Source organism: Bos indicus, chromosome 9, assembly GCF_029378745.1.
Source record: "Bos indicus isolate NIAB-ARS_2022 breed Sahiwal x Tharparkar chromosome 9, NIAB-ARS_B.indTharparkar_mat_pri_1.0, whole genome shotgun sequence".
NCBI lineage: Eukaryota > Metazoa > Chordata > Mammalia > Artiodactyla > Bovidae > Bos > Bos indicus.
In genome coordinates, this window is record NC_091768.1 from 24425572 (window position 1) to 24442635 (window position 17064).

A 17064-nucleotide genomic window follows, 5' to 3' on the forward strand; every position below is an offset into this window, starting at 1 on the left:
CTTCCCCAGCCAAGCTTTCCCTGTGAGTAGAGACAGACTCCCTGTAGCAGGGGAGAACAATGCCAATAAACAAACACAAACAGAGGCAGGATGAATTGAAATGCCAAGAAGGAGGAAAGAAGATGTATCCAATGATACCGTTTGAGCACTTAGAGCAAGCTGTGTTTTCAGCCAATAGGTTCCTTTTTGCTTAAAATTTGAAATCTGTCATTTTTAAATATCCTAGTGAGTACACAGAGGGTAACAGTGAGCTTGGTGAAAAAGGACTATCACTGAAGGATAAATACTCTGACATACACTGTTTTACTCTTAATAATGACAACATTTGCAAATAATTTTTTAAAGAAACTTAAAAACAGTAAGAAAAGTGATAGAAAACATTTCCGATTTAGGACATGAAGAATGAGGTGCTTTAAGCCAAAGGAAAAACGAATCGAATAGAAAATAAAATGGAAAGTGAAGTACATGTGAAGGAGAGCAGAAACCTAGTAGAATAATGGGTTCTGAAGAATTTATACTCATTTTGCACATGTTACCGATAATAGCCCACAGGTGCCAGCCACTGCGCTAGAATTTTATGCTTGGGTTTGTCCATTAGTACAGAAGTACACCATAATCTATGTGGGGTCTGCTTTGATAGTAATGTACGAGAATGAAACCATTCAAGTGATCTTTCCGTTTCATGATGCTAAAAATGATAGGGTTTTAACGTAAACAAGTTTGAGAATGTTTCTGTTTCAGTGAGGTCAGGGAATTTCATTGTAACCTGGTTGTATTGGCCTCTTGGGAGGCGGGTGGATAGAGGTAACTAGTCTTTTCTGTCAGGCCGTTAACAATCTACAAAGTTAGTCTGTAACACTTCTATGAAGTTACCGGAGTAGATAAAAAAAGAGAACAAGATAATAATCTATGGAAAGAATAATTCTTTTGTGCCTTCAAATGTGAGGTGATTTCTTTGCCAAAGAGGTTTCAGCAACACCAGCAGTTTCAAGGAGTGACTGTGTTTGGGAGGTGGGAAGGAGGACAGGAGCATGAAAGGAGGAAGTGTCTTTTTTGCCGGAGAAATGTTTACTTTGTAATTAGCAAAGGACAAGAAAGCCCTTTTGGAAACTATACTTGGGGGTCCAGAATTTAAATTTATGCTGATGCTCCCTGAGGCTCTCTCTAGGGAACCCTCCTCATTGGCAGGGATCTCAGCTGGCTGGAACAGGCTGCACACGAAGCCAAGGTCTCAGGGTCATTTCTCCGAAGAGCCCGTTAACGCAGCTCTGTTCCACAACTACAAGCTGTACCTTTAACCCTACTCAGTCATCTCACAAGCACACATTAGCACATCGACATGGTGGTCACAGAGAAAAAGATTTGCCTGCAGACCAAATAGAAAAGCAGGCAGAGATCGTTCGTTCTTGCCAGCATAAACAAATGTTTTTATAAATGCAAACGAATGAAACTGCAGCTACTGACAGAACAAATCCTGATGAAAACTGTCCACACAAGTGGATGCTACATGCGAGCTGAGCATTGATGGTCTTTGCTCTGTGGCCCAATATAAACCATGATGGGCTCCCCCAGTGGTTCAGTGGTAAAGAACCCCCTACCTTCCTGTGGAGGAAACGTTAAGAGACATGGGTTCGATCCCTGGGTGGGAAGATCCCCTGGAGGAGGAAATGGCAACCTACTCCAGTATTCTTGCCTGGAGAATCCCATGGGCAGAGGAGCCTGGCGGGCTACAGTCCATGGGGTCGCAAAGAGTAGGACACGACTGAAGTGATTTAGCACACACACATAAACACACTTAATAGAATAAGAGATTCACGATAGCCGAGACTTCTGTCTTTCCTATCCACTGCTATTGGGTTGGCCAAAACGTTCATTCGGGTTTTTCTTAAGAGTGTGTGGAAAAACCTGAATGAACTTTTTGGCCAACCCCAAAAGTGCTGAAAGTGCCAAGCATAAGCTGGTGCTTTAATAGATATGTGTTGAGTGTATGAGGGTTTCTTGACTGGCCTTTTAAAAAATTGTTATTAATATTCCTACTCTTCCCTTTACAAACTAGAAAGTATAATAGAAATAATCTACACACTATCTCCTGTATCAACTGTTGAGTGTGTTTTTACAAAGGAAGAGACATTACCTTAGACAGGAAGACAATGCTGAATAAAAGAGCAGTCACACTCATCTAACTACAAACAAGAGAACGACCTCTGTGGTAGATGGAAAAAAACGGTTACAGTTCTCTACTCATCCCTGTATATACATACCAAATCGCAAAGTAACTCTGGGGACTTCTCCCTGTAAGAGGGGATATCTATTTCTTTAACTCTTGAATCAGGACCCGCCTTGTAACTTGCATAGACTAACAAAACATGGTGGAAATAAAATTGTGCCAGTTCTCAGCACATACTCAACAGGACTGCTTCTCTTCCTCTTAGAACATTATAGAATTCCTGGCCACCTTGAGGATGATAGAAATAGCAGTTTCCTCTGTGCTCAACCAGTCTACCACATTAGGGAACCAGCCAGAATTGCACAGTGGATCCCAGCCCACACTGCCCATCCACATTTATTGTTTTAAGCCTGTATGTTTGGGGGTTATTTCTTATGGAGCAAAAATGAACTGAAACAGTTTCATCCCAACACACAAGATGTAAACAATGGCACGATCACTGCCTGGTTAGAGGCTGAAGAAGGCTTTGTATACTACAGCTACTACTCGAGTCAACATCCTGACCAATGTGCACTATGTCACACATACCAATGGGTTGAAAGCATTAGATATTTATAAAAATCACAAAAAAAGAAATCTCAGAAAATATAGGCATTTGCAAAAATAATTTATTATAAAGAGTTAGTATCAAAACGATTTTAGAATAGAGATGCTGCAGTGTATGTCCCAACACACTGGTGAAGCCTAAAAATGATTCTTCTACCAGCAGAGACTGCACAGATAATAGTGATACTTAAGTATTTCACACTGTGAATCATGTCCATTGTGAATTTTGACCACTATGAATAGCCCTCAAATCTCAGAGAACCTACAAAAATGGAATGGTACAAACTTGGTATTAATTTTAATGAGATAACAACTTGGCTAAATTATAAAAAATAGTATAGTACCTGGGATTGCAAAACATGAAATGAAAGGCATCTTACCTTCTGCAGAACTTTTGCATTAACAGAAGTTTAAGAATATACAATGCAATTGTATTCAACTTTTTCATTAACAGAGATTAAGAATATACAATGCAATTGTGTTCAAAGCAAGAAACCTAATAACTGTCATTTCACTTTTTTTCAAAATCTGTCTAGGTGCTGGATGTGACCCTTCAGTTCCATTATTACAGAGGGGAGTAAACTGTACATATATAAACGAGCTTAGCATTGTCTTCACCCCACAAACCTGGGCAACAGATAATGCCTGCAAAGGTCCTGCCATTGTAATGTCAACGTCAGAGGAATCAATGAGAGAAACTGGGGCCTATCACAGAGGCAAACTCTTTTAACCATATGGATAATACATTTGGACACATGGCTGTGGAATTGGCAAGTTGATTTGATGCTTCAAAGATTAGGCTGGAATTGGCAGGAAAGAAACAAAGTGGAGTAACCGTTGCGTAACATAGTGAAGGAAAAAATACATAATAAATAAATCAGTGCATAGGCCATGTGTGAACGTGACTGAGATGGACTGGAAGATGAGCCACGTTTTTATGGGGTCTTTAGGAATCAGTAACAGTGGCATACTTGTATTAATATTAAAAGCCCCAAATTTGTATTTGGTGATAGCATATACAAACTGTAATCTTTTGGTCAGTAACAATGGTACTCTAAGTCTAGTTTGAGTATTTATAGAATTTAGAGATAAAATTTTGAAGTATTAGGTTAAACTCTAGTGAAAGTGAAAGTCGCACAGTCATGTCTGACTCTTTGCAATCCCATGGACTGCAGCCTGTCTGGTTCCTCTGTCCATGGAATTCTCCAGGCAAGAGTACTGGAGTGGGTTGCCATTTCCTTCTGCAGGGGATTTTCCCCACTGGGAATTGAACCCAGGTCTCCTGCATTGCAGGCAGATTCTTTACCAACTGGGCCACTAGGGAAGCCCATGAAATTGTTAATATTTGACTATTGACAAGCAAAGTAAGAGCTAGTCCCTGGTGGCTTAGACGGTAAAGAATGCAGGAGACCCGGGTTTGATCCCTGGGTCTGGAAGATCCCCTGGAAAAGGGAATGGCAACCCACTCCAGTATTCTTGCCTGGAGAAGCCCATGGACAGAGAAGCCTGGTAGGCTATAGTCCATGGGGTTGCAAAGAGTCAGACATGACTAACACACACACATTTATGTGTAAGAAAATGGCAGTTTCATGTAGTTTAACCGAATAGACAGGAAAGCATTACAAAACAAAGATGACTATAGTCACATAATTAGTCTTGGTGAAGAGACAGCTATGGGGCTTTATTGGTGGTCCAGTGGTTGGGAATCCTTCTGCCAGTGCAGAGGACACGAGTTTGATCCTTGGGTTGGGAGGATCCCACATACCGTGGGGCACCTGAGCTCGTGCACCACAGTGACTGAGCTGGAGCTCTAGAGCCCACGTGCTACAACCACTGAAGCCTGTGCTCCTAGAGCCTGTTCTCCGCAAGAAGGGAAGCCATCATAACAGGAAGCCAGTGCACTGCGACTAGATGGCAGCCCCCACTCGCCACAACTAGAGAAAGCCGTGTATAGCAACAAAGACCCAGTGCAGCCAAAAAAATGAGCTAAACATTTACTAAACAAATGACAGCCCTCTCCACTGGGGACATTAGATGAAAAGCTGGGTTTAGCCTTTAAGAGAAAGGCCACACATTTATATGAAGGACCATATCTCAGAGTGAAAGGCATTATATATTTGCAATAGATTACTTTTCTTAGAGGCTTTAAACATAGCTAAATATTTTTGTATGGTACTGGAATATTTTAAATTCAAAGTGAAAGTCGCTCAGTTGTGTTAGACTCTGGACTTGTAGCCCACCAGGCTCCTCTGTCCATGGAATTCTCCAGGCAAGAATACTGGAGTGGGTTGCCATTCCCTTTTCCAGAGGCTCTTCGAAATCCAGGGATTGAACCTGGCTCTTCTGCATTGCAGGCAGATTCTTTATTGTCTGAGCCACCAGGGAAATTGGGTGGCAAAAACTTCCCCTCTGTTCCACCAAATTGTTCTTGTCACCAAAGGTTTGCACCATGCACAGGTTTCCATTGGTGGCAATGAAACCTTGCCTTGGTTGAATGAAACCTTACATTGGTTCTTCACAGAATCTCAACAAAAAACCATTTAGGTAAGGGGCTGACTAGACCCTAAAGAAGGATCACAAAGAGAAACTGTTGAGTTTACACCAGGGTTTCTCCTCTTTGGCATAGTTCAGTTCAGTTCAGTTCAGTTGCTTAGTCGTGTCCAACTTGTGACCTCATGAACCGCAGCACACCAGGCCTCCCTGCCCATCATCAACTCCCGGAGTCCACCCAAACCCATGTCCATTGAGTCGGTGATGCCATCCAACCATCTTATCCTCTGTCATCCCCTTCTCCTCCTGCCCTTAATCTTTCCCAGCATCAGGCTCTTTTCACATGAGTCAGCTCTTTGCATCAGGTGGCCAAAGTATTAGAGTTTCAGCTTCAACATCAGTCCTTCCAATGAACACCCAGGACTGATCTCCTTTAGGATGGACTAAACTGGCAGATAATTTTTGATGTGGGGGGCTGTCTTGTGCATTGTAAACTATTTAGCAGCCTTGCCCCACTAGATGCCTCTAACTGTGACAAGAAGATGTATACGCTGGGGAGCAGACTCACGACTGGCTGTAAACCAGTCTTTAATGCCATCCTTATCTCAGCTCTCTATTTTGTGGAATTTTCTCTGACATGTCAAAGGGCCAGTGTACTGACTGTGTGCAGGGAAAGAGCAGAGAGCACCCCCCCTCCAATGCTTAAACAGGATGAGTGTCTGCAGGCCAGCTGGTCTTCCTCCATGAGGTGAAGGTGGTGAGAGGACATCACCGAAATTCTCCAAGCCAGTTGGCATCCTACAATTTTGAGCTAATGAAGCCTTCTATTTGGATTTTGAAAACGGTTCCAAAAATTTTGGCTAAATGTCTTGTTTTGAATTTGAATGAATTTTTAATATGAATCCTTCCTGTAGAAAACTCAACTCTTCATCACTGGGGTGGTTGTTACAAATATTTTAAGAAGTAAACCAGAGGACAGGGGCACAAACCTGGGAACAAAGTAGATTCACTTTTTATTTCCTTCCTTTTTAAAAAACTAAATTTGCTGTAATTTTAAATATAGTGCTCATGATAAATATAATGCATGTGTATAATACTGGTATTTAAAAACATGATTAATAACAATTTGTAAGTTAACTTACAACACTTTTCTTCTATGTAAAACCTAGTAGAATTTTACAACTGGACTTAATTTTGGAAAGGCACATAAGGTGACCTACAGTACGTTCAAATAATGCAATAATTCCCATGCTTGTTTCTTCCCTGGAAATGTCTGGATATTTTCATTTGTTTATATTTTAATGGATTCCTTTTTTCCTCCTCTGCCAAGAAGGATGCTATTTCTTTCTTTACACCAAGAAAGTAGACCCTGTCCTCATTTTTTCCATGACTCTGTTCTCTCTCCTTTCTATCCCAAGATCGTGTACTACATGTAATTAATTAGGATCCTGTTCATGCAATTCACCAAAGGACAAAATTTCTTTCATTCTTTGTAAATTTGTTCAAAACCCAGTATCTATCGGAAATTCTCTTCAGTTAATTAAAGGAATCTACATATGAATGGTTTTGTGAGGACTTCCCTGGTGGCTCAGACAGTAAAGCGTCTGTCTACGATGCGGGAGACCCAGGTTCGATCCCTGGGTTGGGAAGATCCCTTGGAGAAGGAAATGGCAATCCACTCCAGTACTATTGCCTGGAAAATCCCATGGACAGAGGAGCCTGGTAGGCTACAATCCATGGGGTCACAAAGAGTCGAACACGACTGAGTGACTTTGTTCACGTTCACATATGAATGGGAAACATTTTGGTGATCTTCCCTTCTTTGCATCTACCTTCCACTCCAAACAAAAAAATCACTCTTTTGCATCAAATGCAAAGATATATATACTTCCCTGCTCTGTTTCACTTCCCCTTATCTAAGATGGTTAACCCAATATATCAAAAGAGTTAAAAAGTATAATTTGGAAACCATTAAAAGTGCATTTTCTCCTTGCTTATTTCTATTTCAAATACATTGTTTTAAGGCATATGTGATACTAGTATATGTTATGTTAGCCCTCATAATCTCTTAAAATACATGTTACTTACCTGTGACATTTCAGATATATATAATTCAATTGAGATATACTCAACTAGAAACTACTGCAATAGTAATAACTTCTTATAAAAGTTTATAATTGATGGAGAAGTTAAGAGTGATTAAAATGCTGCATGTCAGGTAAAAGGGAATAATCCTAAATGTGCAAGCAAGTAGTGTATCAGAGAAAAGTTTAGATTTGGGGCTACAGAAAACACATTCATCGTCTTGGATTAATTTATGATAATTATTCTAAGCATGAGAAGAATATCAGTAAGAAAAATGTGTAAATGTGTAAGATTTTGCAACCAACTTTTCATATATATATATGTGAAAATTTCATGTGTATAAATATCCATTTTACAACAAGAGTAATCCACTCTGTTACTAAAATCTAGTTCTTATTATTCAGCTTCTTCTTTGTGTACATTTTGAAAAGTCATTTCTGGATCTTATCATTCTTCCCTGGAGACCTTGCCTTTGGCAATTACAACACAGCAGAAAAAATCCTGAACACATGCTCCATACCTTTTCCAAATAAGAATTATCTACCTCTGTCTATTGTTAACCTCTTAGGCAGGGATGATAGATATAAATTTAAATTCAAGATTTTCAGGCTAAATTTTGTTTTATAAAGCCTTATCTTTTAGCTTACTCATATGGAAATGCTCAGCCATGAACCTAGAAGATGTTATTTTGTAAATCGACAAGGATTTAGGTGCAGCTCAAGTAACAGTTCTTCTAGTGGTAGGATAAATCGTATCTTCATCACTTTATTGTGTTTATATTTATCATTTTATTGTATAGCTCTGAGATATACAATATAAATGAGAAGGCTCTGGGTAGTAGTATGATTTTGATGTGATTTTTGCTAGAGTGGCAAGTTCAGAAGTCATAATTACTTTTCTATTTGGTTTCTTCATATTCAAATAGATATTTATTTGACATTTGAGTTATTATTAGGAGAAGTTAAGAAAATCAATAGATTAGAGAAGTTAAGGAAAGAAGAGAAAAGTGGTTTCCTTCCTATCTTAACTTTCTAGATAGGCTACTTGAGAAAATACTTTTGACAGATGTATAAACACATGTATACCTGTGGTGGATTCATTTTGATATTTGGCAAAACTAATACAATTATGTAAAGTTTAAAAATAAAATAAAATTAAAAAAAAAAGAGTGAAAATTAAATAAAAATGGAACTGAATCTTGAATTTAATTATACATGTAATCCACACTTCCTACTCGGTAGTTTATTGATTATCAAATTTGGAAAAGAATAAAGCACCTAAAATTTTCTAGTTGTATAAAGTTCTCATTGTAAACATAAAATGTCATTGTATCCTACTTAGAAGGGAAAAAAAAGACCAGAAAGAAACTTTAAGTCAAGCTTATGTTACAGGTTATTCTTTTAAACTTCTTATGGCATTTATTTTACTTGCTGCTAGTCTAAAACCTAACATTTTTCAATGTTTAAGTCAGTGCTAGCAAAATATATTAGAAGACTACTTTCTCAAATAAAAGAAATAAAATGTAATTAGTATCATAATTTATCTATTGGATGAGATTTTCTTCACTTATATTTTAAAAGCAAAGTACACTAAATACTGATTAGTAATGTAGAATCTTTGTGGAAAAAATAATATGAACAAAGACCACCTGTGAATCATTAAATTTCAAGAAAATTTAGTAAACATAAGTAAATGTAAGGCTATGGGAGCTTACCAGCAAGTAAGAGTGATGAAATATTTGATTTCCAAATCCAACTTTTAAAATCTAAGATGTTTTAAATTAATTGGTAACAAATGTCAGAAAGACCTTTTTCACTAGCCAACTTTCATTCCTTAAACCTAATTTTTAATCAAAACCTCCTATAAATTTACAAAAGTTTGAAATTTCCTTTAAAATAATCCACATACTCAAGAAGTTTGTCACATTAACTACTTGATTACTAATGGCAACGGCAGGCTGTACCCATCCTGATGATGATCAACTTGGTCTTTTGGTACAGTGAAGACAGTGCAAAGGATGGGTGACCCAAGTTCTTTCTTGTATGAGCAAAGTTAAAGTTTCACAGCACTCTCTTCTGTGTTTCCATTGAGTGTTTTCACACACCAAGTCTCCCTTCATATGTGATACTATGATTATCTGCTTAAACTTATCTCAACCTTCCACTGGACTCTGAGTGTAACTTCAGAATAGAGATGGTACCCTATTTAGTTGAGAATCCCAAGTGCTTAGCTCTATGTGTGGTTATAAAGTAAAAATTCAATAAAATGATGAATGAATGAAATAAGCAAAGGAAGTTCAACTATAGAGTCAGCCAAGCTATAGCTTGGCTGCATTAATTTTTTCAATTAATTAATTGAAAGGATCATTTATAGACTCAGATTACTACTAATAGGTACATAGCATATTTGTAGGCAGTGGTACTGGGGATAAGCAAGAAAGATGGAAAAATTATATTTTAAAAGTCAACAGCTGCAAATCTTCTAGATAGATGTTTAATCACCAGAAAGCATCATATTAAATGATACATGAGTTTTCTTTAGCCCTAACAAGACTTCAGAACAAGCCCTTACACAGAGTTATTTAATATTGATTTGGTAGGTTCTATAATCTGATATATAAAGTTAGTGTAATATGAAAAAATCTGGGGATAAATTGTCATTAATGCTTGTATTATGCTAATAAAATATACAACTTTTAAAACATGTTTTGCTATAAAAGCTTAACACCTAATTGCACTACTTTGATTTGTAGGAAATGAAAAAAGGAGTAAGTTGGTGGCTGGTATTCACCATTCTCATATGTGTACCAAATGCTGTTAGACTTTGCATTTCTGAGGCTTCCCATGAGTTTGCCAGGTACTAGGAAGATGCGTGATAGGAAAGATAATGGCCCCAAAGGAAGATATAGACATAGATGCATTATAATGCAGCTCCTTCTCCAGGATTCATTTAGCACACTTGTGTGAAAAGTTCTGATACCAAGCTCCATTTTTAAGAATCACCATCTCAAGATTCTGTACTTTACAGCCAACATATTCTTTGGTACACATTTTAGACTTTTTTAGACATGAGTGATCATACTAAATGTTTCCTAAGAAATAGTGAAATTTGCATCAAATCATGTGGATCCAACTGAGCACATATTGTTGGTATGACTGTACCTCGTTCTCCCTTTGGACATTTCTTCCTTTGCACTGTACACTTCCTTGCCTCACTGGTGGGGGGACACAGGTTACCCTTTGCTGATGGATGCTGTATTATTTCTCGGACCCGTGTTTCAGTTCCTCTTTTGAAGCCGCATGTTTTTCCTTTCTTTGTGCATGGACTCCAAGGGCTCCATTCACTGGCCTCACAGTGCACTGAAACAGAACACCAGAAACAGCCTCAGTTCACTCACACACAGTTTCACAATTGTTAAATAAACAAAAAGACTTGCTTCCATCAGTACTTGCCCAAATTCTGAGCAGAAATCCTGCAGGATGAAACTGGGCAAGATGACTTAAGAAATAGGGAAAGGCAGGAATAGAATGTTTTCCCCTTTTTAATCCTTATATTATCAGGTAAAATCACTCTTGCATTGGGCTTACTTTTCACTGTAGATTTTAACTCAGGCATTAATGTAATTACTCATGAGTAACCAATGCTTTATAATTTCTAGAGCACTGCTACAATTTATGTATTTGTTTATGGCTATGCTGGGAAGAATTAATGCTTTTGAACTGTGGTGTTGGAGAAGACTCTTGAAATTCCCTTGGACTGCAAGGAGATCCAACCAGTCCATTCTGAAGGAGATCAGCCCTGGGATTTCTTTGGAAGGAATGATGCTAAAGCTGAAACTCCAGTACTTTGGCTACCTCATGTGAAGAGTTGACTCATTGGAAAAGACTCTGATGCTGGGAGGGATTGGGGGCAGGAGGAGAAGGGGACGACAGAGGATGAGATGGCTGGATGGCATCACTGACAAGAAGGATGTGAGTCTGGGTGAACTTCGGGAGTTGGTGAGGGACAGGGAGGCCTGGCGTGCTGCGATTCATGGGGTCGCAAAGAGTCGGACACAACTGAGCGACTGAACTGAACTGAACTGATGCTGGGTCTTCGTTGATGCTTGGGGGCTTTCTCTTTTGTCTCGGCAAGCTGGAGCTACTGTAGTTGTGGAGCATGGGCTCTAAGGGCACACCGGCTTCAGTAGTTGTGGCATGAGGACTCAGTAATTGCAGCTCCCGGCTCTAGGATACAGGCTCAATAGTTGTGACACGTGGGTTTAGTTGTTCCATGGTACGTGGGATCTTCCTGAATCAGGGATCAAACCTGCATCTCCTGCATTGGCAGGAAGATTCTTTACCACTGAGCAACCAGGGAAGCCCTGCTACAACTATTGATTGATCCTGACCAGATGATTACTGCAGCCAAGAAATTAAAAGATGCTTGCTCCTTGAAAGAAAAGCCATGATCAACCTAGAAAGCATATTAAAAAGCAGGGACATTACTTTGCCAACAAAGGTCTGTCTAGTCAAAGCTATGGTTTTTTTTAGTAGTCATGTATGGATGTGAGAGTTGGACTATAAAGAAAGCTGAGCACCAAAGAATTGATGTTTTTGAACTGTGGTGTTGGAGAAAACTCTTGAGAGTCCCTTGGACTGCAAGGAGATCAAACCAGTCAATCCTAAAGGAAATCAACCCTGAATATTCATTGGAAGGACTGATGCTGAAGCTGAAACTCCAATACTTTGGCCACCTGATGAGAAGAACTGACCTCTTGGAAAAGACCCTGATGCTGGGAAAGATTGAAGGCAGGAGGATAAGGGGATGACAGAGGATTAGATGGTTGGATGGCATCACCGACTTGATGAACATGAGTTAGAGCAAGCTCCGGGAGTTGGTGATGGACAGGGAAGCCTGGCGTGCTGCAGTCCATAGGGTTGCAGAGTCAGACACGACTGAGCAACTGAACTGAACTGACTGACCATAGCTTGCTAGGTTAGTCATTCTCAAGAATTGATTCTCATAGTTCATTGTGCAACAGGATCACCTTCAGTGAGGGCTTGCTAAAACAAACAATGTTGGACCTGTCCCAACCCTGAGTTTCTGATTCAGTTGTCTTGTGTGGGGCCTGAGAATTTGCATTTTTATGATACAGGTGATACAGATTTGCAGGTACTGAGAACACACTTTGAGAACTTCTGTACGAGACAATGGTTAAGCAAAAGATGAATCCAGGTCTTTGGCCTACAACTCACTGCCTTTGCTACAGTGCTACAATACTGTAATATTGCCAATTATTAATTAGTATAGATCAGGCATAGCAGTGTCTATTTTAAGTGAATTCCAGGTCAATTTCAGCTGATAAACTGCTTCTAGAATTCACTTGACTGGCTTGTTTCTCGGATGAATTGATATCCTTTTTCTAAAGCTTCTTTGGTAGAATTTTTTCCCTTTTTCTGTATGTTTCAATCTTTTCAGTCTTGGCTTTCCAAGGTCTTTCCTATAACAGATTTTTGCACTTATAAAAATACGTACCTGCAAGGTGATATTCTTATATTTATGTTCATAAAACTTCCTGACTTACAACAACTGAAATGACTTGCAACAGTAACCCTTTCAGATGATAGAAGACTCTCTTTCTACAAAAACAAATTCCCAGTAACCTTTTTTGCTAGCTTCTGATGTAAAGAATCCTTATTTCAGAGCAGAATACTATTTTTCGTACAATCTCAAGAAAGATAACTTAAATGTTTTAGAAATTTAAAACCATTCATAATACATTTTTTTTCACATGCTTTTTTCAGTTACTTTCAGATATCTGAGTGCAACACAGAGTTGAGTGGAAATGGATGTGAGTTTAAGTTTCTATGAACTTAAATGAACTTTATTGAGCCACTTTCAAAAGAGTCTTCACGCTCAGCTATACTGTTATAATATTGGCTAAAGAATAGAGCAACCAAATCACCTAATGATGTCATAATCTCTTGCCAGTTAAGGTCATATCTCTGATCCCAATATTAGTCATTAAAACATAGGGGAGCTTTAGTACACACCAATAAAAATACCTTCAAGAAAGTAAATGGAAAAAATAAATCCAGTTTGTGAGCTGTAACTTTGTCCAGTATTCATTTAATGCCAGAACTATGAGTACTAAATTAGAAAAAAAATTATATGATGTGGAAATGACCCAAACTTTAGTGCTTTTTTATAAGAGCAAAGATGCTCTAGGAAAAAGCATATCTAGACTTCAGAGAAACAGATTTTAAAAATTACAACATAGGTAGCTTCAGTCAGATGATGAATGGTTCTAAAAATGAAATTTTACTGACAGCCTTATATTATTCCATTGAAGAAGGAGGAGGAAAAATATTCAAAACTAATGAGTTCAGACAATAAAGGGCTCTAATACAATAAGATAGTTAAAAAATATTGAGAGAATAAGAAATGAGCCTTTAATGTTTGTGTGCAGAAAGATTTTTGGAAAAAATGGCAACTTTGTTGAACATGTAAAGACAACAAAAAGGGTGATTTAAGTAATATTCAGATCATTAAATGAACAGTGTAGGTCTGGGGCACTATTTGGTTAAGAGGTAATTAAGGAAAAAAGCAGGACTGCTCAACTCTGCCTTTCTTCTATATTCTGCATTAAGAATAATCTTAACATTGGAAACGTTTAACTGTTCACTAATGAAACAAGTGTCTCAAAAATGTAATGAGCTCCTTGTCCCCGGAAGTGGTCATGGTGTGGTTGATCATCAGCCTGGAATGCTGTAAAAGGGATTCTTGAAATGGAGAAAAGTTCAACCCGAATGTTTCACTAGTAGTGGTCTTACAACATTATTCACTTCTCATTCTTGTTGCCTGACTGCATAGCTCCAGAAGGAATGTAGCAAGGCCATTTACTTCACTACTCACTGTTTGAAGCTAGGTACTTTCCTTCTATGACTACTTGAACACCAGCTCTCTAAGAAGAGCAATGACAATGGCAGAATGACAGTGCAGAAAAGAGGCAAATATTTGGAGCACAAAGTGTAAGTAATAGGTCTACTAAAAGATTGGGCACATCTGACATTTTTGCTTAATTCGACCTGCAAACCATGAGAAGTGGATATGTTATGATGTGAGTCTTTCCCCCTAGCTCTGTATGAGGGTAGTGTTTTCTCAGTTTATGACAGGCTCTCTCAATTTAAAATCTGGGTAAGATACAAGTCATATGGTCTAGATTCTAGCAAAGGGAGAGACATAGCCTTCAACCTCTGTCCTAGAGAGCTAGAGTCGAGGTACTAATTATAGCACTGACAGTAACTCACATTGTGTCCTTGGGATCACTGTTTCAGCTCACTGGGTTCTAGTCTTCAGATTTGTTAAAGGAACAGCTTTAACAGTTCTTTGTGATCATCAAGCAGGTTATCATTTTTCATGAAATTCTGAGGTAAACTCACGGGCATGGCCAACACACTGCTTGTAGGCCAGATACCATGCAATGGGAGGCATCCCTTAGAGAGCAAGCAACAAAAGCCAGCTGAGAACTAAAGCAGTTGATTTGCCTATTCCTATGTCAGAGGTCAATTCCAGCAGTCCCCAACCTTTTTGGCACCAGGGATCTATTTCACGAAAGACAATTTTCCCATGGACCAGGGGTTAGGGGATGGTTTTGGGATGATTCAAGTGCATTACATTTTTTTTTTTTTGCACTTTATTCCTATTCCTATTACATCAGCGCCACCTCAGATCATCAGGCATTAGATCCCAGAAATTGGGGACCCCTGATTTACACCCATCTATTCAAGGAGCCAGATTCACTAAATGGCTTTTAGATTGCTAACCCCTATTCTAAAATATATACATTTCTTAAATTTAATTGTGTTACCAATCTTTATGTAAATTACTTTGCATAAATTACCAGGAAGCTTTAACAGCTAATCCCACAGTTTGAGATGTTAAATGCTCTCTCTGATAGGAAAGCTTTAACACATTTAAGATGAATGGCCTCTGAAGGACTGATACTACACCTTCTACAACTGATAAGTCTAAACATTCACCCCTTTCCTAGGTAGAGCAACACCACTAACTTTCTACAACTCATTCTGAACTTCTGTCCTTGAATATTCCACAGAACTGTTTCCTATTTTCTCCACAGTTTGGAAGTTATTACCTCTAATCATCAGCCCTCAGGACCTACAGAGAAATGAATGTGAAGTGCTTTCTCATGTACCTTTTACTCTATTTCTAAGTTATTTTTCTGTTTTTATTGCCTAGAGGGAAAAAAATAAAGACTCAACCAAATTGAGCCATGAACTGTTTCAGGAAAGTTGTTTCCCAGATGCTTCTGAAATTATCTTCAAAATTTCATCTATTTGTTTCATTCTTATACAAACTTTGTTTAGAAATAAAAGTCTCATATGGATCTGAAATGGTTAAAGCGCCACTTTAGAGCTATTACTCCAGTATTTTCGATTCTAATGGATCTGTCTGTGGGGACCCCAGGGGTGTCCTGGAGACTATCTCGTACTGAATCAAGGGGACATTTGTGTGCATATGCCAGCATCACTGCAGCATCAAAGGTTCTTGCAGCCCTTGCCCAGGGGATTTTGAGATTTAGTATGCTGTTTCCCCATTTGGTTGAGCATCTGCTCCCCAACTGTTCATCAAACTCGTAGCTGTAGTAGCTGCCCACCATTTAAAAGAGGGAAAATATAGCCTGACAGTGATCCGTTATTTAGACAAACAACTTGTCTGAGGAACCTCCCCTCCAGGAAACTCAGCCTGCAATTAATCAGACCCTGGGACTGTGTCCGTCTGTCAGTTTGAGTAAGTCCAAAATCCTCTTCTTGTCTCTGAATACCTGTGCAAGCAGAGAATTTCAGCAAAGTAGTGTGAGAGAAAAAAGTGTGATTTTTAAAAATATGATTTATCATATCCAGTTCTTTAAATCTTTGATCCATTTACTGAGTATTAATGGGCTGGATCCAGAGAATATGTTTCCTCCTTTTGGAAAATAACTTTGGTCACTGGTTGACATTAGACCTAGATGGAAACTCTTGAGCTAAGGTGGAAATGTAGTTCAAGATTAAATTTGTAACACACACACACACATATATATGGAAGTATGTGTGTGTATACCTATAAATTGCTATAAGTAAAACTTCATTAAATAATGATACAAAATAAGTCTATATCACAATAGTTGAAAGAGTTATTGACAGTTCCTAAGAAATAATGGGGCGCCCACAAGGTGTTAAATTTACTGTAATACATGCTGAGTAAGGCCCATTAAGATGTTATCTTTGTAAAGGAGGGAGTGAGCCTCTAAGAGGAACCCCTCAGGTTCTTGCGAGGCAGGACTCTGAGCGGAGACTGATGTTATCAGCTCTGATGTTTCTCAAATCTCCTAAGTCCTCACCAATACTGACGCACTCCATGGTGTGGTTATTGGCTTCCAACCCTTCTGGGCAATTGTCAAGGCACTTTCCAAGGTGTAAGTAAAATCCACTTTTACACTTTGTGCAGAAATTTTTGTTGAAACAGGTATCACAGTCAGCTTTGCATTCTGAAAACAAAAAAAAAAGAAAAGAGAAATAGACTTCCATTATTGTGAGTTAACTATTTTTTGTGGGTCCAGTTCTGTACGCTTACAACACTGGCACCTGCAACTTGTGTGTTAAACACACAGCCTCAAACTATTTTGCCAAACAGAATTCAAGAGTCCTCCATAATCATTTAGTTGATGCACA

At 38.6% G+C, this 17064-nt stretch overlaps 1 protein-coding gene across 1 annotated transcript in view; it reads right to left on the minus strand.

The window, feature by feature from the left end:
* Window positions 1-17064, minus strand: part of RSPO3 (R-spondin 3) — a 94292-nt gene that overhangs the window by 38862 nt on the left and 38366 nt on the right. Inside the window, exons 3-4 of the mRNA XM_070795822.1 lie at window positions 16734-16880; window positions 10510-10707 (exon numbers count right to left, since the gene is read on the minus strand). Of these exons, the coding sequence (XP_070651923.1) occupies window positions 10510-10707; window positions 16734-16880 (345 nt within the window). The remainder of the gene's footprint in view (window positions 1-10509; window positions 10708-16733; window positions 16881-17064) is intronic.